At 53.2% G+C, this 21094-nt stretch overlaps 6 protein-coding genes across 6 annotated transcripts; all 6 read right to left on the bottom strand.

Annotated features, from left to right (window-relative positions):
* Nucleotides 1-1122: 1122 nt before the first annotated feature.
* Nucleotides 1123-2836, bottom strand: GLOTRDRAFT_118009 (glycoside hydrolase). Its single transcript, XM_007872037.1, has 9 exons — nucleotides 2719-2836; nucleotides 2597-2670; nucleotides 2388-2538; nucleotides 2297-2326; nucleotides 2170-2241; nucleotides 1978-2118; nucleotides 1739-1916; nucleotides 1483-1684; nucleotides 1123-1420 (listed from the first exon to the last, which is right to left on the bottom strand). Exons 1-9 carry the CDS (start codon nucleotides 2810-2812, stop codon nucleotides 1304-1306), a joined length of 1059 nt encoding a protein of 352 aa, XP_007870228.1. The 5' UTR covers nucleotides 2813-2836; the 3' UTR covers nucleotides 1123-1303.
* Nucleotides 2837-4927: 2091 nt separating this feature from the next.
* On the bottom strand, nucleotides 4928-8346 carry GLOTRDRAFT_141063 (cysteine proteinase; the record flags this gene model as incomplete). Its single annotated transcript, XM_007872038.1, has 21 exons — nucleotides 4928-5092; nucleotides 5160-5274; nucleotides 5332-5369; nucleotides 5432-5825; nucleotides 5877-5889; nucleotides 5945-6053; nucleotides 6107-6327; nucleotides 6383-6409; nucleotides 6464-6571; nucleotides 6631-6783; nucleotides 6839-6853; nucleotides 6928-6939; nucleotides 6999-7147; nucleotides 7203-7298; nucleotides 7354-7460; nucleotides 7516-7561; nucleotides 7607-7680; nucleotides 7740-7980; nucleotides 8039-8059; nucleotides 8111-8190; nucleotides 8239-8346. 21 exons carry the CDS (start codon nucleotides 8344-8346, stop codon nucleotides 4928-4930), a joined length of 2292 nt encoding a protein of 763 aa, XP_007870229.1.
* An 869-nt stretch (nucleotides 8347-9215) lies between these two features.
* On the bottom strand, nucleotides 9216-10802 carry GLOTRDRAFT_96427 (uncharacterized protein; the record flags this gene model as incomplete). Its single annotated transcript, XM_007872039.1, has 2 exons — nucleotides 9216-9999; nucleotides 10054-10802. The coding sequence occupies 2 exons, from the start codon at nucleotides 10800-10802 to the stop codon at nucleotides 9216-9218; spliced, it is 1533 nt and encodes a 510-aa protein (XP_007870230.1).
* A 529-nt stretch (nucleotides 10803-11331) lies between these two features.
* GLOTRDRAFT_123226 (uncharacterized protein) lies at nucleotides 11332-13153 on the bottom strand. The gene is made up of 4 exons (XM_007872040.1): nucleotides 12955-13153; nucleotides 12468-12901; nucleotides 12190-12412; nucleotides 11332-12139 (listed from the first exon to the last, which is right to left on the bottom strand). Exons 1-4 carry the CDS (start codon nucleotides 13045-13047, stop codon nucleotides 11528-11530), a joined length of 1362 nt encoding a protein of 453 aa, XP_007870231.1. The 5' UTR covers nucleotides 13048-13153; the 3' UTR covers nucleotides 11332-11527.
* A 2072-nt stretch (nucleotides 13154-15225) lies between these two features.
* On the bottom strand, nucleotides 15226-16329 carry GLOTRDRAFT_112471 (uncharacterized protein). The gene is made up of 4 exons (XM_007872041.1): nucleotides 15899-16329; nucleotides 15762-15836; nucleotides 15658-15699; nucleotides 15226-15598 (listed from the first exon to the last, which is right to left on the bottom strand). The coding sequence occupies exons 1-4, from the start codon at nucleotides 16094-16096 to the stop codon at nucleotides 15575-15577; spliced, it is 339 nt and encodes a 112-aa protein (XP_007870232.1). The 5' UTR covers nucleotides 16097-16329; the 3' UTR covers nucleotides 15226-15574.
* Nucleotides 16330-18218: 1889 nt separating this feature from the next.
* On the bottom strand, nucleotides 18219-20828 carry GLOTRDRAFT_133113 (glycyl-tRNA synthetase; the record flags this gene model as incomplete). Its single annotated transcript, XM_007872042.1, has 11 exons — nucleotides 18219-18360; nucleotides 18441-18468; nucleotides 18529-18651; nucleotides 18747-18840; nucleotides 18913-19022; nucleotides 19080-19168; nucleotides 19233-19964; nucleotides 20022-20167; nucleotides 20218-20615; nucleotides 20667-20701; nucleotides 20758-20828. 11 exons carry the CDS (start codon nucleotides 20826-20828, stop codon nucleotides 18219-18221), a joined length of 1968 nt encoding a protein of 655 aa, XP_007870233.1.
* Nucleotides 20829-21094: the final 266 nt, after the last annotated feature.

Here is a 21094-nt window from a genome sequence, read left to right on the forward strand (position 1 = left end):
GCCATTGTGCCTGGCGTCGCTGCTGTCGGTGAAAATGCTGCGCTCGGTGCCAAGATCGGCCATCGTGACATCGCCGACGTCGCTGGCTCTGAAGGCCTCGGTGCCATCGTACCCGGAATTGCAGCAGTCGGCGAAGCCGGTGCTCTGGGTGCTAAGGTTGGCCGTGATGTCGCAGATATCTTCGGCTCTGAAGGTCTTGGTGCTGTTGTCCCTGGTATCGCCAAGGTTGGCGAAGCTGGCGACCTCGGAATCTCCATTGGCCGTCGTGACATCGCCGACATCGCTGGCAAGGAGGATTTGGGTGCCGCTGTCCCTGGCATTGCAGAGGTTGCGGATGGTGGTGCAATCGGTGCCAAGATTGGCCGTGATGTCGTCGATATCAAAGGTGCTGAAGGTCTCGCTGCGGACGTTGGCCCAGTAGCTCACGTTGCTGAGGCTGGAAAGCTCGGTGCGAAGATTGGTCGTGACGTTGCAGATATCATTGGCTCTGAGGGCGTCGGTGCTGTTGTTCCCGGTCTGCTCAAACTTGGTGAGGGCGGTACTCTTGGCGCTCACGTTAGCCGCGACATTGCCGATGTTGCTGGCTCTGAGGGCCTCGCCGCGGACGTTGCTCACCTGGCACACATCTCTGAGGGTGGTGTCCTAGGTGCGCACGTCGGTCGTAAAGTCGCTGATGTTGTCGGTTCAGAGGGTCTCGCTGCTGATGTAGCCCATATTGTCAAGCTCGAAGAGGGTGGCGTCTTGGGTGCTCACATTGCGTGAGGCAGTGTGGTGACGGGGAATACTCCTACTTACCAATCGGGATTGCTGTTTCGAAGGCATTATCCCTTGCTACCAACATTTGTGCACGTTAGAATAGGTGCACGTCCTGTCGTTTATATCTCTCATTCGTACAGTACTCCGATCCACATCCTATACAATTGTACACGTATCAAGCTCATAATCCAGAATTTTCTCTTTTCAAGTGTAGATTTGGAGAGTTAGCAACCGTGCTTTTGGGCAATGCATGATTTGCTCATTGGGTCAAACAGTACTCGGCAGAGGTGGCCGTACGACATGAGTCCACCTTTCGTACAGACCTGCAGGGTCCATGCAACTAGATTTGGCGTTTCATGCAGACCATGAGCTACGCAGCTTCATTTGATTCGTCTCAAAATCAGGTGCTTCCCGATACACGTTCAGTAATCGATGCATGCAAAGGCCACCAACCAACAGCAGGCGATGTGCAGCCGAGAGAAAGGCTCAGCTGATAGCTACTACCGTCTCTTGCATTTCGACCTCGCCCTGGACGGCTCAAGATTCGTCACAAAGCCAAGGCAGCGGAGAAATCAAATGCCGCCGTTACCCCCGCAGTCGACTTGGACTCAGACTCGAGGGTGCTCCAGTCCGCTCCATTGACCTCGATCTCATAGTCCTGACCCTAGAAGCAAGTTCAATCGTGAGTAACGGTATCAATCCAATGATCTAGGTGAGAGATCGTACATAATGGGGGTCGGGGTTGGTGATGAGCTCCCAGTAGAGCCAGGGGACCCCATAATTGTTGATCTTTTGAATATTGTTCTCCAAGTTGGCCAAGCGGGAAGCGTCGTCCGAGCTGTAGAGCGATCCCCACTCCTCTACGAGGAGCTTTTTCCCGGCAGCCTGAGCCTGAGACACCGCATTGGACATGAAGTTGTCCCAATCGCTGAGCGGTGATCAAAGATTATGCCGTGGATAGATAGCGAGCGTGAGTGCTTACTCGTTGTAGTCATGGATGGCAACAACATCGATTGCACAACTCGAGTCGAAGAAAGTCGACTGGACGCTAGCCGAACCAGAGCCGCCACCGGTAAGGATGAGCATGTCAGGGTTGCCGACATTTCCTCGGATCTGCTTCGCAGTGTTGCAGATCCAGTCCAAGTGTGAGGTGTAAAAATCTGACAGTAAAAGGGGGGCGAGAAGGATGAAATTCCGGCAACTAAACGGCTCTGCACGTACTCTGATCAAAGATCATGGGCTCATTCTGCGCCTCGAGTCCGAAGATGTAACTGCCAAGCTCTGACCAGGGTTGACCCAAGGTCTGGTGCTTATGCACGTTGAGAATATAGGTAATCCGATTGTTGAAGGCCTCGATGGTCGCTGTAACAATGTGTCAGCTACCCAAGCGCAAAGGGTAGCTTCAATGCGTACTTTCATCAGTGTAGAAAGCTTCTGCACTGCCGGCAGCTTGAGAGTACGCGTCACCAGCTTCCAAAGCGTTGACTAGCGTTTCATCGTAAGAACATCTGAAAGACTCAATGGGAGTGGAGATCCGAACCATCATGCATGCCGATGAGTAGTTTCACGCCTAAGCAGAGGTGACTTAGAACAACACTCGCCCCATTGTAAGTAAGGAAGCTACGACGTGCCATAGTTGTGGGCGATCACCATAGTCTGGTCGATCAAGTCCAATACGTGGTCATCGTAGTTACCCAGTCCTCCATGCTCTAAATCGCCGACGGCACTGTTATCAGAGTCCTTTTGTCCAGCGTCCAGTCCAGTGACCCAAGTACGTAGGACCTAGGAGATCACCACTACTAAGTTTGGGCTACCACAAGCGTAGCAAGGGAATGCGTACCTTCATACCAGCATCGCTCATTGCCTGGAAGAGTGTCTCCTGCTCGCCAGTAGGCAAGGTGTAGACGTAGTAGTCTAAAAAGCTCAGTCAAATGGGAGTATATTCATAAATCTTAAGGTTACTGTTAGCACCGGTCCAGCTGTTGGCAGCCAGACACTCCGGCAGAAATGCAGGCAAGATGCCTATAGCTGGCAACAGAGCATACATTATCTTCATCGTGGTCGGTTGTCTCGTGTGTGCGTGCAACTAAGAGCTTCAGGGGACGCAGATTTTCCAGTGACCTTTTAAACACGGGTGCTTCTCCGAATAGAATACATTTCAAGCTGCTAAATTGACTGATGGTGATAGAGGTAAAGTACTCACGGGTAGCAAGAACGACAGGACCATCTGCACCAGCTGCTACCAATTAGGTTTAGTCCCGGTGTCCGAGCATGTATACTGGGAACACCTCGCCGCCCGTGCTGTTAGGAGCCTAGGACATCAGGGGAATATCGACCATGGAATGCTGTACGGGCCAGCAGCAAGTGTCCATGCCGGCAAATATTCCGGCGTCCCGCTTGCATGTTGCACCGCAGACTGAGAAGCGGCCACATCAGTGTCGGGATTCTATTTTTGGTTCGACACTTTCCTCTTATGATTAGGTGAAGCTTCTGCTCCCTGTCTTTTCCAACGCCACAGTCGCTGTAATTTTAAATTTGGTGTAGGGATTATGCAGTGGGCCAGCCGTACACTTCACTCCCAGGAATATGCAGGGGCTACCCTCTGCTGGCTGACTTGCACGCCCGTACAAAACCTAGGGGCTTGAAGGGATCAATACGCCGACACACACTACACTAGGACTGAATATGGTAGATACCGACCGCCCAACAATCAGGCCCTGAGGAGCAATTACGGGCGAGCAAAACGAATGGAAACGTAACATCCGTATTACGCCGTTACGGGACGTCATATGCAAACCATCATTTCAGGTTCGTAACCTTTGTGGTTCAGCATCGTCTACTAATATCCATATTATTTGCGCATGGTCACTCGGCATCGCTCTCTTGGGTAATAGATGTTTACCTTGTAAGTGGAAGTCCCGAACAAACATGTACAGTATAATTTCTTGCTGTGAGCATCTAGGTCAACGATACTAGTTACAGGCTCGGCGGAGAAAATATGCGTCCGGTGCGACCCAGCGCTCATTGCAGCAGGAAACGAGAAGACTCATTTGTCACATGCAGGACTGAATACACAGTCTCGAATCGGGTGCTCATAGCTTTAGCGGACAGTCTCCTCTCCTTCATCCATGAAGGGCATGCTGCCATCGATTTAAGGGCCGGCATGATTGCAGGGGTCTGTGATCCGACTTCTCAGAATCTCATATCAGGTCTGCTTTTTTAGGATCGCCCTCTCTCAGGTATCTGAACGTCCGGGCGTGAGCGGGTAGAGAAATTGGCATTCTTAACTCGAGTTGGCCTCGATATCCTGCTTGGTGCCAAACAAAATGGAGGCGTGAGTGTGTGGGCGCACGCAGTTCTGGCCGGCGCTACATACCTCCAGGGCTCGTCTATAACCAGGAGCCTCTGTAGCTATGGGCCAGCAGCCTGACGGCCCGGAGAGAATTTGTGCTTCCTCCGTGTCTCGCACTCACCGTCCTTCGGGACTTCGTTACACAGACAGGACGAGGTACCGGTCGATTCAGGTGCCGCGGCCAGCCTAAGAAGAGTGCTTCGCTCCGTCACACGGCGTTGAGTCCCTTAATACTATCTACCTGACTTGCGCGATGTAGCTCAGCGATCTTCTTCCTCTTATTCCCTGAGAGCGCTCCCGGGACTCATTTAAACTCTGTGTCTAGGTCTTCCAGAGCGGCGCCATTTGTCTCCGGTGGACAGGAAGTCTAATATGCTGCGAGTGTCTACCCCTTTCTCCACAGTCAGGGCCGTTAGTATGCCCTCACCAGGAACGTACCTCGCTGTTACCTTGCCGGCACAAAGGATCCCAGAAGGCCATACCTTCACTCTTGATCTTATGTTAGGATGTCGATAATCCTTGGCCCTGTGCCGCATCAGAGCGGTTTCTCAGCTCGCTGCCACATTCAACACGTCTCTTACGGTCAAGTGACCGTGACACTCTGGCAGCCCGCTTAGGCCTTTCATGTAGCTTCTGAACAGGATGACGAGGGCGCTGTTCTCTAATAGAGGGAGGGTCATCGCAGGCCATTATGAGGAGAGCGACCGAATGGTGTGAATTTCATACCACCTGCAGGATACAATTTGGATAGGGAAAGGTAACGCAGAACACGATACAGAGTATGATGCAATATGCGAATGACGTGCTACAGAAGCTACATCAGGGTGAGGAACCCTCCTTTTTATTCGACCACTGCAGACCCGCGGGGATAGGTCCTTGTCTCAGTTGACCTTTGATCACGGCCGGTACATCTCGCTTCGTGTACACTCGCAAGCCAACGGTAATCCGATTGTCGTCTTCGGTAGAGCTACTAGCAGTGTCGGCCTTGTGAGAATAAAAAACATAGTCAGCGGTGTGACTGGGCTTAACAAATGCTAATTCCTGGACATACCGTATTCTGTCCCGTCACTCCCGAGGGAGGATCAATGCGAAGCATTTCATGGTCAGCGGGGTGCTTATTAGAGTTCTTACATGACTCGCAGAGGTCGAAATCGTTGCATTCGGGACTGGGGGAATGTTCGTCAACCCAGGTGTGTAAACAAAAGCGCGAATAGCCCACTCACTGAAGGCAATGGAACCTCGGTCCCACGATGGGTGACGCCTATACAAGAGACAAAGGAACATTGGAATCAAGGTATTGGACGAAGTTGCTGAACGACCTACATTGCATACATCGCATCTAAAGCCTTCGTGTGCACCCTGTGCGGGCACAGATGCAGGAGCCGGTGCAGGCACCGGCACCGGTTCGGGCGCTGGCGCGGGGGCGGGGGCAGGGGCGGGGGCGACTATGGGCGGTTCTGGTTTGCTATCGCTTGCCGGTTGTTCCTGTGCGTTTGAGGCTTGTCCCGCACCGGAGGTCTCACCATCTTGCTTTACAGAATCCGTTCCTGATGGTTCCTTAGAGGGTTCGTCTTCTCGCCGAGCGATTAATTCTTTGGTCTCTTCCCGGACCTCCACGACGACCCTACCCCCTGATGGACCGTACAATTGTTCTAGTTCCGTAACGTCCCGACCAGCGAGAGATTCCAGCTTGAGGGGCAGCTTATTACTAAGATCTCTGTCAGAGAAGTAAGTACATATCACAGTGACCAATGTAGAGTACCCCTACTTCGCGTCAAAGTCTGGAGGTCGCAGGGTTAGTCAGGTCAATGCTGGCGTATTAGCTGAGGCACTCACTGGCGGCTATACTATGACTGATGTACTTCATCGTCTCCGTCCTAGCCAACTTACGGGCGTCCCAGTTTGATCTATCCGGTGCAGGCTGTGGTGTCCTGTCTATCCGAATCTGGGGTTTGCGATGTAACCGTAATCCGTACGATACCGAATTGGCTGACATACGTGTACGACATATTCTCCTGGCTCTAACTCTACCTCGGTATTGATGGATTTGCTCCAGAAATCGTCATGGGACGAAGCACTAAGTGGCTCCTGCGCTCCTCGCTTGAATATCAGGAAGTCAAAAGACCACTCATAACTCCATGCCATTTTCCTGAAATGGCGATTGTCGAGTCGTGAGAGCACTATGATGGCTGGAGTCGATGCAGGTACGGATATCGTGACTGTAAGGAAATCATATGAGTATTGGCATCGGACAGGCCCTGCTGTTCATCTCACATGAGACATCCCCGAAGGTCCATGCACCTGGTGCGAGGTAGGTCAGCAGGGCACTGACGTCCTCAGATCCGGGCTACCTACAAGGGAAAGGGCGGACGTTGACATTCAACCAGTGAGAACTCATTATCCAGCTGCTGTCAAATAACCGCGTCCGTGCTATGCGAGTCCAAGTCGACAAGAAGTCCTCATCTGGCCAAGAGCTTGGTCAGTAATCGCTTGCATACTATATGATTTTTAGTTTTACACACATTCCATTAGAAACTGTCCGTCGTCTCCGAAAGTATGATGGAGCTCTGGAAGAACTTGCAGCCACTCGCTGGTCCATTCTTTGGAACCGTCGCTCCATCTACCCGTCCATTCGCTCTTACCCCAAGGGTTTCTGATCTTCAGGAAGCGCTTTCCTGGTGGATTCCGCCTTCAGATGTGTGACGTACAAGATCCCCTAGGATCACTCACCTTTAACCTCGTACGCTGCCAGTATGGAGTATGCATGTACTGTGCTTTTGGTTTACGAACTGCGGTCTTAATGGTGCTTGGGTACTCACAAGGATATAGTCCTGTAACCACGGCACGTGCTGTTAGGTACTGAACGGAATCTTAGCGGTGCTAGAACTACCTTCTACTGTGTCATCTGAGTCCCAACCGAACGCAACCGGATCGATGCCGCAAGAGAAAAGCCTATCTTCATTGACATTAAGGAGCTCTTCCGTCCAAAATTTGTCGTGGTCAAGGATATCGTTCACGTATATCTGATTCGTTATTCCGCTAAGTAATCTATCAGTATCAGTCAACGGAGTACCGGGTAGGGAATCGGGTTTACCCAGTCATGTCTTCGATGGCTTCGCATAGTCCGGAGGCACCGATAAGCGATGCATAATCCCCATGCAACTTGGCATATGCTTTTTCAATGAGCGGCCTGTAGAGCATCTACGGGTAAGCGTCACTGCGCATGAGCTTGGATATGTACCTACACCCATGTTTCATTGTCGGTACCTGATTTCGCAAAATATAACGTCTTGGAGCCTTTCCGAGCGAGCTTGTTGTACATAGCTTTGTCATGTTTATATAGATTCTTGGTCTGGAATGGTAAAGATATCAGCATTGCGTAGTCCGGAATGGGAAAGCAGCCTCACCGTATCATCAAGTTCCTCGTATTTGGGCACAGACGTAAAGAGCAAACTAAGGGGGTTAGCATATCTTTCGGTGCACAAGAATCAGTCTTACTCGTCTATGATAACATCTATCCAGCCTTGGTCCTTGAAAAAGATGAAGCCATAAATGCCCACTTCTTCATCCCTCTGGAAGGTTGTTGTATTCTCGATAAAGGTTCTTCACGTGAATTCAAAAAGACACGTACTGCAACACAGATCTTTTGTACGAGGCCTTTTTTTGTGCTGACCGTGGCCAGGGCACTGACAAACCAGCAGTCTCCTAGCCTCCCCTGCGCTATATCCTGCGCGCTAGGATCGTCGATGTAAAACCTCGGCGAAGTAAATATTTGAGGAACGCGCAAGACATCTGATGGATTGAGCCCATCGGAAGCCCCGAGCTCGTGCAGACAGCGATCACGATCTCCTAGGAGGTCGAATTCGATATCCCTTGGAACAGATAATATTTTTAGTGAGAATGATCGGGATGTTTTCCCGGTAAACATACTTAAATCGCCTATTCCGGCGACTGCCCCCTTATCAGCCCCAATAGCGAGAAAGACAAGCGGTTCAGACATACCGACAGTCCACCGCGATTGTCTTAACCTTGGCGCGGCATCTTTCGATGGCTTTGTCCAATTCCTCTGTAACGAGGAGACCCTAGTACTACTGAGCAAGGATAACCAAATCTAGCGTGACTTCACGTACCGCTTGATCCTTCGGTTGTGGAAATATTACCGGTGTAGTACCGAGGGACGCCAGTAGCTTCTCGGTTCGGAAACCCGACGACAAGAGGCCTAGCACGCTGGTAGCCATAGATGTCTACTTAGAATTGTACTGGGCTGATGGTAGGCGCGTTGAGGTTCGTGCACAGTACTGGCCGAGGCGGATATTGGGAGTCAGAGGTAGACCTCTCATCATCGAATATCGCGCTTATATCCTTCCATGCATGGGCGCCTATTATTTCCAGTCCTGCATTCCCGGACTTTCAGCGCTCGTATGGTAGACTTCCTTGCCGGCAACCAGGTGATTGCAGACTAAGCTTGCCTAGGAGCCCCTTGATGGCTGCAACATCTACTGCGAATCCGACGGGAGGACTGGTGGGCGTTGGCAGCTCCTTGAACCCCGCCCGCTCCAGGCAAAAAATCCGGACAATCGGGATTCTGTCCAGGCTAATCGATGGCTAAGATGATTCGGTATCAATGTTGTGACACTTACGTCTAAAGGTTGTACAGCAGGACGTACCGCTGCTAAGTTGTACTTTGACAGATGGTTAAGAAGTCCCTTTCAGGTCCAGGCAACACCCGCTTGCAGCCAGGAACGTAGACCGTTCGTTGACGGGAAAATCGCTCCATCTGTCTAGAGCGCGCGTTCTCCATAGCATATGGGGATAGAGAACGAAACCTACGTCTCAGGTTTCAGCCGTTAGCATATATAGCATGACGTTGTATCAAATGTCTAATGTAACACTGGCAACGTTATAATTGATTAACTCTGGAAGTCCTTTATCTTCGAGAGGCGGTGGTAGCTTGCGCGGTAGTGGCACAATTCAAGGAGTGATGATCAATGAGCTTACAACAGATGCAATATAGTAATACATGAGATGTGCGAACCCTGAGGCTGACCTACAGGCGCTCAAAACCGATACATTACATTGAAGGGACAATGCCACGTAACACATACCTCTAGATTTCGATCAAGTCCGCACCGAACTTCTCCATGCCGATGATTCTAAAGCTCTCGCTGAAGGGTCCATTCCCGAACTCCCTTTTCCACGCTCTGCTCAGTCCACCTTCCCAAGCGTAGAGTTCGACCCGCCAGCCCTTCTTCAGTGCTATTCGTACACATCCCAGGAAACCTTCTTCATTAAACTGTCCGACGTTGCCATCCCCCGTTGCGAGTACGATAGTCGCGTTTGGCGGAGGCACGTCGACGTCTGCTATAGCTTGCAGGAGCTTCAACTGCAGTAGCTCGTCCACGCCCTGTTCGCGATACCGAACACGGCCGCCTGGTGTCACGATGGGGGCAACGGTCGTGGTCGTATGACCGGAGGGATGGCGTCCGTGGCCTCGAGAGTTACCTGTCCGCTGCGGGCTCGACCCTAGTGCAGCAGCCTGATCGGACTCGGTTGAAGTTCCGCCATTTGAGTTCTTGTGCGAGTGCCCCCTGATGGCGATCGGCGCAGATTTCTTCCCGCCTCTTCCTTTAGACAAATCTCCACTATGTCTCCTGTCGGCGCCATCCCCGGTATCAGGAACCCGAGCATAAATACGGACTTCGTATCCCAGCTGCTCGGCTGAGTCCATGGGTTGATACAGTGGTGACGAAGTAACAAGGACGCGGCGATTTATTGGCCGGCCCCGTTCTAATATAAGCGCCAGTGCTGAATGCGACATGTGTTTGCCCTTCCGGGCGGAATGATGCAAATTACGTCGGAGATAATTTAGAAAGCCGATAAGGATGTTGGAACTGTCGAGGAAATAACATTGTGAGTAAGATAAATTATAAGAAAAGAAAACGTACTGATCGATGAATACATGAATCAAAGGATCGGATGGTGTTGGGGATGGCCCTCGAGGGTCAATGAAGTCCGGTGGGTCCGGGAAATCGTCAGACAAAACCGACGACAGGGACGCGGCATCCTCTGGAAAAAGGAGTCGTAACTTGTGCGAAAGTGCTCGGAGTTGAAGTACATGAGGGTCCAAAGGCACGGACACAGTCAAGCGTAGGGACGGAGTAGACTGACTTCGCGTCACCCTTAGAGGTGACAGTCTTCGTCCGCTCTTGCGTGTTCTAGATTTCTGGGGCGGTGTAGAAGGGAAAGAGGAGAAAGAGACGTCGGGAGATGAAGAGGAGTCGTCGCCTTCCTCGTCTGGTCCCCTACCTACTCGCTCGGTGTCATCCGAGTGTGTTTCGTCTTCATATCGGCCTGGACGCTGTAGGATGCGGACAAGGGGTTTAGTCTTGTTCCGTCGGCGCTTGCGCCGAGGCTCAGTCTGCCTAGTTGTATCGAGTGCAACAGGCTTCTGCAGCCTAGCTTCCAGTTGGGCAGTCAACCGAGCTCTCTCCTCGGCGATGAAGTTAAGCGCTTCGTCCAAATAGCCTAGGGAAGGTTGCTCTGTTATCTCCTCTTGTGGAAGCTCATGCGTCTCCATTGCAAGTCCCGTGGTATCTCCAGCAATTTCGAGAGTAGCAATTGGGGGACTCGAGTATCGCGAGCTAGTCTTCTCATATGGATCAGACGCAGTGTCGTCCGAAAGGACGGGAGACATGGATTTAGGAGGCCAGATGTCGGATACAACGGCATCGGAGTCGTAGTCCGAGGGCGAAACGAAAAGCGACGATGTGGGGGTTATGTTGACTGTGGTGTTGGGTATAGACGGCTGATGAAGATAATTTAATGCATGGAATACAGTGTGGAATGCGCCAAGATCTGCAGCGTCTGCACCCGATCCACCGTCAGCGTTAGTTGGCGAAGTTAGTTCGTGACTTGGCTTACCGTCGGACGTTATTTCGCTGCCGACAGAATTAGACGAGAAAGGACTGAAAGCCGTTGGAGACGTTGTGTCTGAGTGCGTTGTGGTCATTATACAATTCAATAAACTGCAAAGCCAGTAAATGGTGGTGTCTTCAAGGGAACGTGTTGCGGTCGTGCATTAGGGCTTCAAGCAGGAGGATGCAGGTGTCGGGAACCGTCATCCGTGTACACATCCTCGGAGATCGCCGGGTTGTGGCTGACTGCGGTTGAGTCAGTCACTGGCTCACTAGAGTTCATCCTGCAGGAGAATGTGCAAGATTCGTAAAAAGCAATCTAATTCGCGAGGACCAGGTAAGTGCGTCCGAAGCGTCTATAGGACAACATTACACTAGGGAAATACTGTAGTATGGAGGGAGATCTGATACCAGGAGAACCTTTGATCTAATTCTGATCACTCGTACGCACAGCCTGAGCGGGATTCAGGAACTTTAATCTCCGGCCTTGAGTATACGGATCCTGTCAGGCTAGGTCTATAATGGAGATCTTTCCCTCCCCGGTCCCGACGACGATCAGCCCCATGCCCTCGTCGAAATCCATGCAGGCAGAGTCGGGATTAACTCGCGTATTGAGAGTCCATACCGGGTTCGGCACCCAGTCGACAGTGTATTGGATATCAGACGAGGGAAGCATCATGGGTGCAGGGCTGCAGCGAAGCACCGAATTCGCGTCGATCCAAATGCCTCGCCCGCTCGACCCGCAGGACAGCGCGCAGCACGACCGCTCGGTGCGCGAGGGGATGCGAGTCAGACCGAAAGGGAAATCGGAATCATCGTTTGGAAGGGGTCGTAGAACGGAGTGGACGAGCCCGTACGGTCGGTGCTTGGGACGCGCGATTATGGTCAGGGAGTGCGCAACCTTGGATGGGTCAACTGCGGTGTCCACGGAACCCTGGCTGCAAGTCGTAAATGCGATTGGCCGCGAGACGGGTTCCGCGAACAGGTATATCTTTACTGGATCGGCAACGGCTTGACCTTCTTCCGGGATCTCGGGCATGGCAAATACCGCGATCGCAGCCTCCCATACGACCAACAGATGAGACGCGAATACCTGCAGGTCAATGAAATCACCGCACTGCGATATGTCAGCAAACACTGTTCATTGAAGTAAATCAGTACACACACCTGCGGATGGAAACGAGGGCAGAGCACCGAGCCTCCAGCACTGCCGCGCCAGTCGATAATCTCCATTCCAGTGGTTTCGTCGGCGGTCTCCGGCGTTGTGGTATCATAGAATAATAGGTGGCGCCAAAGGCCCACCATAACGCCGGGTAAAGACTGGATAACGCGACGTTCCAGGAATATGGGCTTCTGCCCTATTGAAAATATTACGACCGGCAGCTTTGGCCTGTGTCGTGTACAATATCAGCATTGTCGGTCATCTCCATGAATTTCGTCCTTACCTTGTCAGTGACCCAAGCGCAACTGTATCTGAGCCCGCCGCATCGCGAACAAGCCGAGGAGCATCGTCCGGCGGGAACGTATACTCCCCCTCATGGTGGACGTCCAAGCTGGAGCCATTAGACTCCCGGAGTTGCCAGCACAGCACACGATGATCGTGCACGGTCAGGATCTGCCAGGCCTGGGGCAGCAGCACCACCTGCCGCACCGCACCATGTTCAGCAGGAGCCTCAAACGCAACCGCCTTGGGCGACTCGATCGCGGGCCACTTCTTGTGCAGGCGCAGCGCCCGCCGCGTCCGCGACTCCAGGTCTGACGAGGGTACAGAGAGGTATCTCGACCCGTCTAGCGAGAGGGCGTGGCCGAGCACCTCGGCGCAGAATTTGTGATGCCAGACATTGCGCACCCGCGTCACAGACGACAGCCGCTTCGAGGTCTGCCCATTACCATAAGAAACGGCCTTTGCAGTAGGAAAGAGCTTCGACTTACCTGTCGGATGGACAAAATATCTCGGACAGGCAATCCACAGAGGATTTCGATAAGGATATCGTCCACAAGCTGTTCCAAGCTCTCACAAGGCATGCTGGGCTAGTTACTTGGCGTCTGGTCAATACACCACCGCCCTTATATATGCTCTGAACGACTTGTATATTTGTCGAGAAGCACTCCTCCGTTGTGATACACGACCAATTGGTGCTCGCCGATCGGGCTAGGCGGAGTCGGGAGTGGTCGGATTGGGCTTCTGGGCCGGGCGGTGAGGCTTTGTTGTCATGAATGTCTCAACGACCGTGTTACACGTTCATGCCGATGGATGAAAGTAACGCTGGTATCGGCGCACAGACGAGCCCGAAAAATGGATGGGGATGCCGAATCCAAGTCCGTCTTCCGAGGGAGGTGCAGAGTGGGAAGCACTGCGTCAGGGACACATGACTAGATATACCAGCAAAAGTCACATGACCGACGCGTCGCGTTAATTAGAGTCCTCTATTGACGCGTTGTGCTGCTTGTTCGGGGGTGAAGAGAAAGCAAGACGACGTCGGCAAGACAAAACACCGGCGGCAGGGTTTCCAACACAAATCTACCGATAAACGCATAATGTCGAATACACAGATGACGTCTAGACAGTCGTGGGTCGGCTAAGGGCGCACGAGGCATACATACATCATTCCACGGAGATGAATTAAGGGGAGCCATGTTCACAAGAGCACATTGCAACCATACAATAACCATGAAACGTTGCCAGGGACATACAGGCGTAAATACCAGGGCTTATCTGAATCGCCATGATTTCACCAGAACGTGGCGGCCATGAGGAAGTCTACGGTATCATACCGAGTACCCCGCCTTTAACCTGCGCACGAGCATGGTCGAGAGGCAAAGAGATCGAGGGCGCAATATGCAGCTCAGACGGGTTACAGCAGCACGTGCCGATACTTGGCCTAATAAGAGAGCTCAGCACCAACATACCTAATGACAGGGTAGACAATACATTGCAGGTATGTCAAAGTCACCGGCAGAAACAACGGGAACACCTAGGAACACATTCACCTCCTGTCCAACCGGAGCATGTCAAACAACCCAACAAGAATGCTCAGCGCTGTCGAATAAGACGACACGCATCGAAGGCCCCGGGAGAAATAGGATAAGCAAAACATACACCAACCTTGGCCAATCCCTCCCAGTGCCGAGGAGCCTACTTCAACCGATGGCAAACACAAGGCCAGCATCCATTCATTCCGCCCGTAACTGTGTACGGACTTTACGGAACCGCTGACGAAACGCCTTCTCGCCCGCCGTAAGCCCGAGTGGAAGTAGGTCCCCTCGCATCGTCGCAGCCCGATAAAAGCAGCGCTGGGTGGATATGCACCGAGGCAGACGTAACGATAAGCTCAAGCCCTGCCCTCCAAGTCCTTACGTGTAAGATAGCCATAAACTAGCTTTCGATCCGAATTTGATCACGACTTGCCATTGCCCATCCCGTCTCTGCCGCAGGAACAGGAGAATCCCAGGACGCGGCACAGCAGCGTAGGGGAAGCACGAATGCAGGATAATCTGCCTCGCGGGGCATGACGCCCCCCAGTAAAGCGCCTCCCTAGGGGCGGGCGGGTACGCGTTGCGCCTCGTGGAGCAGATTAACACAGAGATTAGGCTTATTGAGCTGACGTCGAGCAGTCTAAGTTTTTAGATCTGCATGGCGGGGGCAATGGTGGGCTTAGATTACATACATACATCAATATAATCCGAGTGAGACCGCGAGGGTGGAGAGCACAAGGCCGCTCCGAACGGGTATAGGCTGATTGGCAGTATGGTCCGGCAGAAAGATAGAGTGAGTTCAGCTCGCGTAGATCCGCATGCGAAGGATAGGTACATCACATACTTAGAAGGCGTAAGCTCGCGCCATGATCAGCTATCTGGACGTTTCGCAAAGTCTACGATATATCGAACGGCGGCCCAAGTGCAAGGAGCGGCGCTGAATGTACACCTGCTCTTACCAGAATATGTTGCTGATAGACCAAGTTAGCCCGGGCTGGCGATACCCCTGCTCCGTGCAAATGATAGACCCGAACAGCCAACAGCACAAGTCAGACTTGGACTGAGGACAACATAGAAGGCGTCCGAAAATAGCAGGCGCTGATGAAAGTGCAAGCCTAGAGCGGTCCGGCAGGCATCCACAAACTTTCGGGGGTGGGCGCATGGCGCGCAAAGAACACAAAGCGATACACCACGGGATCACGCTCGAGTCAGAATCAGAAGCAATAGCGGATGTGTATTGTTGGTGTTGTTGTGGGACAACTCTATGGAGACGGCGGCGCTGTAGTCGACAGAGTAATAATGCGTGCGGTAGTAAAAGACGTAGTACGGGGCCATGCGTGTAGGAGACGATGCAGGGACAAGCAAGAAAGCGATGATAGAGTATAGCGATGAAGTCTAGTAGTGATGAGGGGGAGGGGGAGGGCAGGGAGAAAATGCAGGAGAGAAATACATTTTGTGAATGAGCCATTGACGCGCCGGCCATGGTCTCCAAAGTCCCACAAACGAATAAACAAAGAGACAGCGGGCGAGATCTATGTGCGCGAGAACCGGAGGAGAAAGGAGACCCGGGGCGTAGTCAGACTTGTAAATTTGTTCGCAGCTGTGCGTGGAATGAATGAGCGAACGGGTCTCATATCGGCGATTGAGCGAGACACATACCGGTTTCCGCATCATTAAACCTTGGTCGCGATCTGGCGAATGCTATAAAATCCCGCAAAGTGATCAGCGGCGCGTCCACAACGGGAGTATCCTCGGGCACGTACCGAAAAGGCGTAGCCATTCTTGCTCGCGACGTTTTGGGACTGCGAGGCCGCCGTCTTGGACAGCGCTTTTTTCAGCTACGGATCGGCTTAACCATAAGCGACTGGTTTGGGCGGCACATGACAGGACGGGTACAGACCTTTGCCTCGCTCTCGGCTGCGTGCTGGGCGGACATGGACGGGTATGTCGAGCGGTGTATTGGCACGCCATCGAGGCTCTTGGCCTGCGGTAGTGATGAGAGGGCGTGCGTGAGGCTGGGGAGCGCCATGAGCTGCTCTGGGTTAATTTTGCTGGACGATGTCTTGGACGGGTCGACTTTCTGCACGCGAGTGGCCATTGGGGTGATAGAGTGTGGTAGGATGAACGAATAAATCGGCGCAGAAAGAGAGAGTGCGTCCAGCGAAAGAACGAAGTGTAAGGAAAGCAAAGCCCAGGGTACTTGGGATGGAAGGCGGGATATGGCGGCAAGCGAGATTGGCTTTATAGGGCTGGCGTCTGCAGCTCGGAGGCAATCTCAGGTAGAATTTTTCGTCATGCAGGAGGCCTAACCGGTAATCTGGGACGCTGGTCTGAGAAGAACCCGTGCGCGTCGAAGCGATATGCGTAGCGGTAAAGCCGGATTTGAGCCCGGCTTTGATAACGCTCATCCACGCTTCCCGTCCTCATTTTGATATTTCCACAACACGTTGGCTGCGCTGCCATTTCCCCCGCGTCCGTGTCTCGAACTGCTCCGCCAGTCGTATTACTCGTTCCTGCGCGCCTTGAGGCCGATGCAGAGCTATATTTGCGCCGCGGTAGACTCCCATGCTCTGGACGAGTGGAGCGGGAGATGCTCTCAGCACGTCTCTATACGTGAATACTCCTACCATTCCCCTTCGGGCATTCCTACCGCGGGGCGTGGTCTTCCTCTTTCGTTCGGTCAAGGATCGTCTGCCAAGGTTACGTACCAGCCCTCCGGCTCCCTTCGTCGCTGCATGCCAGCTCCATCCCCTGCTTGGGAATCCCTTGCTTTCACGGCACCTCGGCCAGCCAGGATAATCAGCCCGCTCTCTACTATACACGCCGTGGCCCGCGCTGCTTTGTTGATCAAGGCCACAACTACTATACTTGTCCTGCGACTCGGACGCGACGTCATGCTGCGAGACGCCTTCGCCGACGAGATCTCGTCAATTAGCACCTCTCCTCGTCCGAGAGGCACGCTTGCTGCATCCGTCGCTGCCACCTACGTCGAAGCGCGGCGCCGACCCACCCGATTCGCTCCCAGCTTCCCCTCCGACAAGTAACCTCCATGCCCGAAGGGTCCAATCGGCAGACCCCGAGGATGCGCGCGCATTGTGGCCATGACTCGAAGGAGAGTCGCTGGCCACCCACAGCTGGGCCTGGCCCGCCGGTACCATTGTGATGTCCGGCTCTTCGTGAGTTCCTCGCGCTGAATATAGCGCCTGCACTGATACCAGCACCGTGAAACGTATCAATCCACCTCTCACACTGACATCATACCCCTCTCTGTCCGCAAAGGCTATTTGGTAAACGCACTCGACGGCCTCGAGTGCATCTGACGGCGCACTTGACCCGGCCTCTGTGGACAGTACCCGTCGGTGACGTGAGAAGCCAGCGGCGCCTATCGCCCGGGCAGGTTCTGCTCGCTCGTTCAGGAAGCTCTTCGTCGAGAAGCCGCTTTTAACACACGTACTGCTCAAAGCATCTCAACCGTAATTCCCCACCGCTGTCCTGGCGCCAACCCCCAGGAGTGAGCTTTCCCCCACCGCAAAAGTTCCTTTGTCGCCGGACGGCCTAGCTCGCAACGAGTCATCATCAGGTATCATATGACGAACGGAGATGATGGTAGGTTCACTTGAACGCTGAAAGGGCTTTCGTACATATTGTGCGTTCCCTGCTATGTTTGTCAACTGTACGGCATACACGAGGTTGTCATGACATTCCGGATTGAGCTGTGTTCGCTCGCTCGTGTCCCTATACCGAAGGACATAGAACATCTTAGGATAATCGTCGGTCGGAAAACATACAGCAACCGTCTCAATAACCCCGAGCGCAGTCAACCCTGGGGATCCCCTCTGCCTTCATACAGTGCCCCTGGGCACGCCTCGCAATGCGAGGTCAACCATCTCTCACCGCGCCACCCCCAACCCAGGGCCATCTGCATCTGCACAAAGCTCGGACCCGGTAAGATCGGTGTTGTGTTCAATGCGTGGGCCTTCCGGGTTCGAAGGTTTCAGCATCTGCTCTCAGGCCCGCGGGTACTCCCGCACTTCATCAATTCAAGATTAGATAGATGCCCATCATATCAGCAGGGCGCGTCATTCCGTACTCAAGCAATAATACATCCCACATCCTCTGACCGTTATCTGCCGTAAACATAAACACTCCTCGGCATTTTGTATCCCTAAGTAGCCCTTGGACGCCGGATGATAGGCAACGCACGCAGGTGTTATCATCACTCACTCGACGGCTTGCACGCCGTCGTAAGCGGGCAGCCGCTCGCAGGCCTGCGCCCAGTTGATAGTCCCATCCACGAGCTCCGTGACCACTGCGATCACCTCGTCGATATCGCCGATACGCTGCGCGGTCGTATCGCGTTCCCTGCGAGCGGTTTGTCAGCCCCAGAGTCAAGGTAGCGCGTCCAGAAGGTCTCGTGGACAAGCAAGGACTCGGCGACTCACCGGAGTGTCATTGTCCGATTCGCAACGGCTGTAGGGGGCCGTTAAACATCAGACAGCTCGGATCAATCCACGAAACGTAGCCACGTACAGGCAAAATCCAGCGTGACGCCGAAGGGCGTGCCCAGCTCGTCGTTCCGGGCGTACCGCTTTCCGATCGACGTATTGGAATCGTCCACCCTCGAGAACACCCCGGCCTTGCGAAGCTTCATAGCTGCGAACGAGGGCCCCGGATAGCATAAAGGAACGGTGAGAAGCAGGGAGATAACAGGTCAGTCATCTGCAGCGCACACCCTGGAATTGACGTACAAACTTCTGCCACTAGGGGGTCGAATTCTTCTTTGGCACTTAATGGAACGATCAAGACCTTTGTTGGAGCCACCAGCGGCGGGAGAGACAGGACCTAGAGCGCAGGGTACAAGACGGACGTTAGCATATGACATCACGATAACGGACAAAGAGTGTATGTACGCACCCCACGCTCGATGTCCTGTTCTCGGCACCAGAAGCTGTGTTCCAGCAGAGCATAAAGGATGCGGCCCAGACCGAACGAAGGCTCAATCACATTGGGAATGAATTCACGGACTGGTAAAATTAGGTGACGTGAGACTCTTCCCCGCACTTCACGGCCACATGACATACCGGACTGCTTAATAGTCTTTCGCTCTATGGTCAGAAGCTCGGCCGTGAGTTCGAAGGTCCTCTGGTCAGAAGACGTGATTGTGGCCGTCCTATGACGGAGTTGGCGAATCAGGGATAGGACACATAGTGAAACGTAATGGAATCAGACGTTACCCCTTTGACAACTGCTCCTTCAGATTCAGCAGCTGCGTCTCGTTCATGTCGCCCACGATCTGTTGCACGACAGCGGAGTCCTTCAGGAACTTCTTCCCCAGATTTTTCTTGTTGAACTCCGGCACTTCCTTCTCGATTACGATCGGTTCCTTCAGCGCCTGCCGGACGACGAGGGGGTGGCCCGTCTTGGCGGTGTGAACGGACAGGTCGTACGCAGCACGGTCCGCACACCCGACGCACTCGGTCCAACCGTACGAGTTCTGTATCTCAGCATCCCAGCAGTCGGTCGCATAATGCGCCATCTCGTTGGCCATGTGCTGCCGGAATCGCAGCCGGTCGGGGTTGATCCCGATTTTGAGGAGGAACATGTATATCCGCGCGACGAAGTACCCGAGCGTCTGGTTGGCAATGATGCCCTTATCCACTGCCTCCCCGACGCTCATCTTGACGAGCTGCGTGCTCCCCGCGGACTGCGTGTGACGGTCGAGCAGCGACAGGACAACGTGACGCACTTCTCCGAAGCGGGGGTGGCTCTTGTCCTCGGGGTCGACATAGTGCTCGATCTCGGCCATCGTGAACTCACGCACACGCAGGAGACCTGCGCGGGGCGAGATCTCATTGCGGAACGATCGGCCAATTTGCGCGGATGCGAAAGGCACACGTCCGTTGTTGTAATCCAGGAGGCGTGAAAAGTTGAGGAAATGGCCTTGGGCTGTCTCAGGTCGGAGGTAGCTGGGGCAGGCAGGTCACATGAGAAAGATACCGCGGACACGCAGTAAGCGAGCCTACCCTGGATGTTGGCCAGTCGGACCGATGCTGCTAGCGAACATCAGGTTGAATTGAACGGGGTCGGTGACCTCATTGTCTGTATCCGGGTTTTTGATGGAATGCTTGCGACAGAGTTCTCCGAGCTCAGGGCCCGAGTAATCATCTAGCTGCAGACACGCGTCAAGCACAGGTGAGACATCTAGAACCGCGACCTAACCTTGGCCAATATACGCTCGTATTCATTGACAAGTTCATCCGGTAACTTGATCGGAGCGGCTTTCACGTTTTTCTTCTTCTTCTTCTTGTCTTTCTCGTCCTCTTTCGTGGGTTGAGCGGCTAGACCACGGGCCTCTTTGTCTGAAGCCAGCCGTGCCTCCAATACATTCTTGACCAAGTGGTCCGCACGGAGAACGTCGCCGGTTTTGGTGTCCTTTACCATCCAATCCGCAAATCGAGCGACGTGGCCGGAGGTTTCAAATACAGGTGCAGGGGTCATGATGGTGGTGTCTAATTCGAGCATGTGTTCCTCCACGATAAAATGTTTTCGCCATTCAGCGATAATGTTCGCCTGGAGTGCGGAACCAGGTGGACCGTAATCATAAAGCCCGGCAACACCTGTGCGGGGTTGAACGACTATGAGTCACTGACACAAGGCGGCGGACGTACCGCCATAGATTTCGAAGGCAGGGGCATAGAAGAACCTATGTCCAGACCATCCTTCAGTACGTCCCTCTTCGCATAGACCGAAACTCAGAACCTCCGGTTCAGCACCGTCTCCAGCCGTTGTTTGTCGAAAGGATGAGCCGTCTTGTTCACCGCCGTTGCCATGTCAGAGATGCCGCGATACTGTGTCCAAGGTTTGCTGCAGAGATTCGGACGGATGTACCGAGCAGGACGAACGAAACCAAAGCGCATCCAATCTATCCGAATAGATTATTTCTGTCGATTATCGAGTCAGATACTGAATTGGGTTGATCACTTCGGCTTTTGCCAGAGTGGCACTACGTACTATCGCAAAATCAACATACGAAAATTGAATATAGTGTTTGGGACGTTTCTTGGGAGTATCGACCGTCTCTTTCAGGTTGCTATAA

The sequence above is a fragment of the Gloeophyllum trabeum genome, assembly GCF_000344685.1.
Source record: "Gloeophyllum trabeum ATCC 11539 unplaced genomic scaffold GLOTRscaffold_00016, whole genome shotgun sequence".
Lineage (NCBI taxonomy): Eukaryota > Fungi > Basidiomycota > Agaricomycetes > Gloeophyllales > Gloeophyllaceae > Gloeophyllum > Gloeophyllum trabeum.

What these genes read in the sequence shown, in the direction of transcription:
- GLOTRDRAFT_123226 (XM_007872040.1), bottom strand. Translation starts at nt 13,047, where the DNA reads ATGCCTTGTGAGAGCTTGGAACAGCTTGTGGACGATATCCTTATCGAA. An exon ending in GCGCTTGGGTCACTGACAAG is followed by an intron (nt 12,413 to 12,467) that starts GTAAGGACGAAA and finishes TACACGACACAG; the next exon opens with GCCAAAGCTGCCGGTCGTAA. An exon ending in GCCCTCGTTTCCATCCGCAG is followed by an intron (nt 12,140 to 12,189) that starts GTGTGTGTACTG and finishes GACATATCGCAG; the next exon opens with TGCGGTGATTTCATTGACCT.
- GLOTRDRAFT_118009 (XM_007872037.1), bottom strand. Translation starts at nt 2,812, where the DNA reads ATGAAGATAATGTATGCTCTGTTGCCAGCTATAGGCATCTTGCCTGCA. An exon ending in ACTCATCGGCATGCATGATG is followed by an intron (nt 2,242 to 2,296) that starts GTTCGGATCTCC and finishes ATGAAACGCTAG; the next exon opens with TCAACGCTTTGGAAGCTGGT. An exon ending in CCAACCCCGACCCCCATTAT is followed by an intron (nt 1,421 to 1,482) that starts GTACGATCTCTC and finishes ACTTGCTTCTAG; the next exon opens with GGTCAGGACTATGAGATCGA.
- GLOTRDRAFT_112471 (XM_007872041.1), bottom strand. Translation starts at nt 16,096, where the DNA reads ATGGCCACTCGCGTGCAGAAAGTCGACCCGTCCAAGACATCGTCCAGC. An exon ending in CAGCCGAGAGCGAGGCAAAG is followed by an intron (nt 15,837 to 15,898) that starts GTCTGTACCCGT and finishes GCCGATCCGTAG; the next exon opens with CTGAAAAAAGCGCTGTCCAA. An exon ending in GTTTAATGATGCGGAAACCG is followed by an intron (nt 15,599 to 15,657) that starts GTATGTGTCTCG and finishes TTCCACGCACAG; the next exon opens with CTGCGAACAAATTTACAAGT.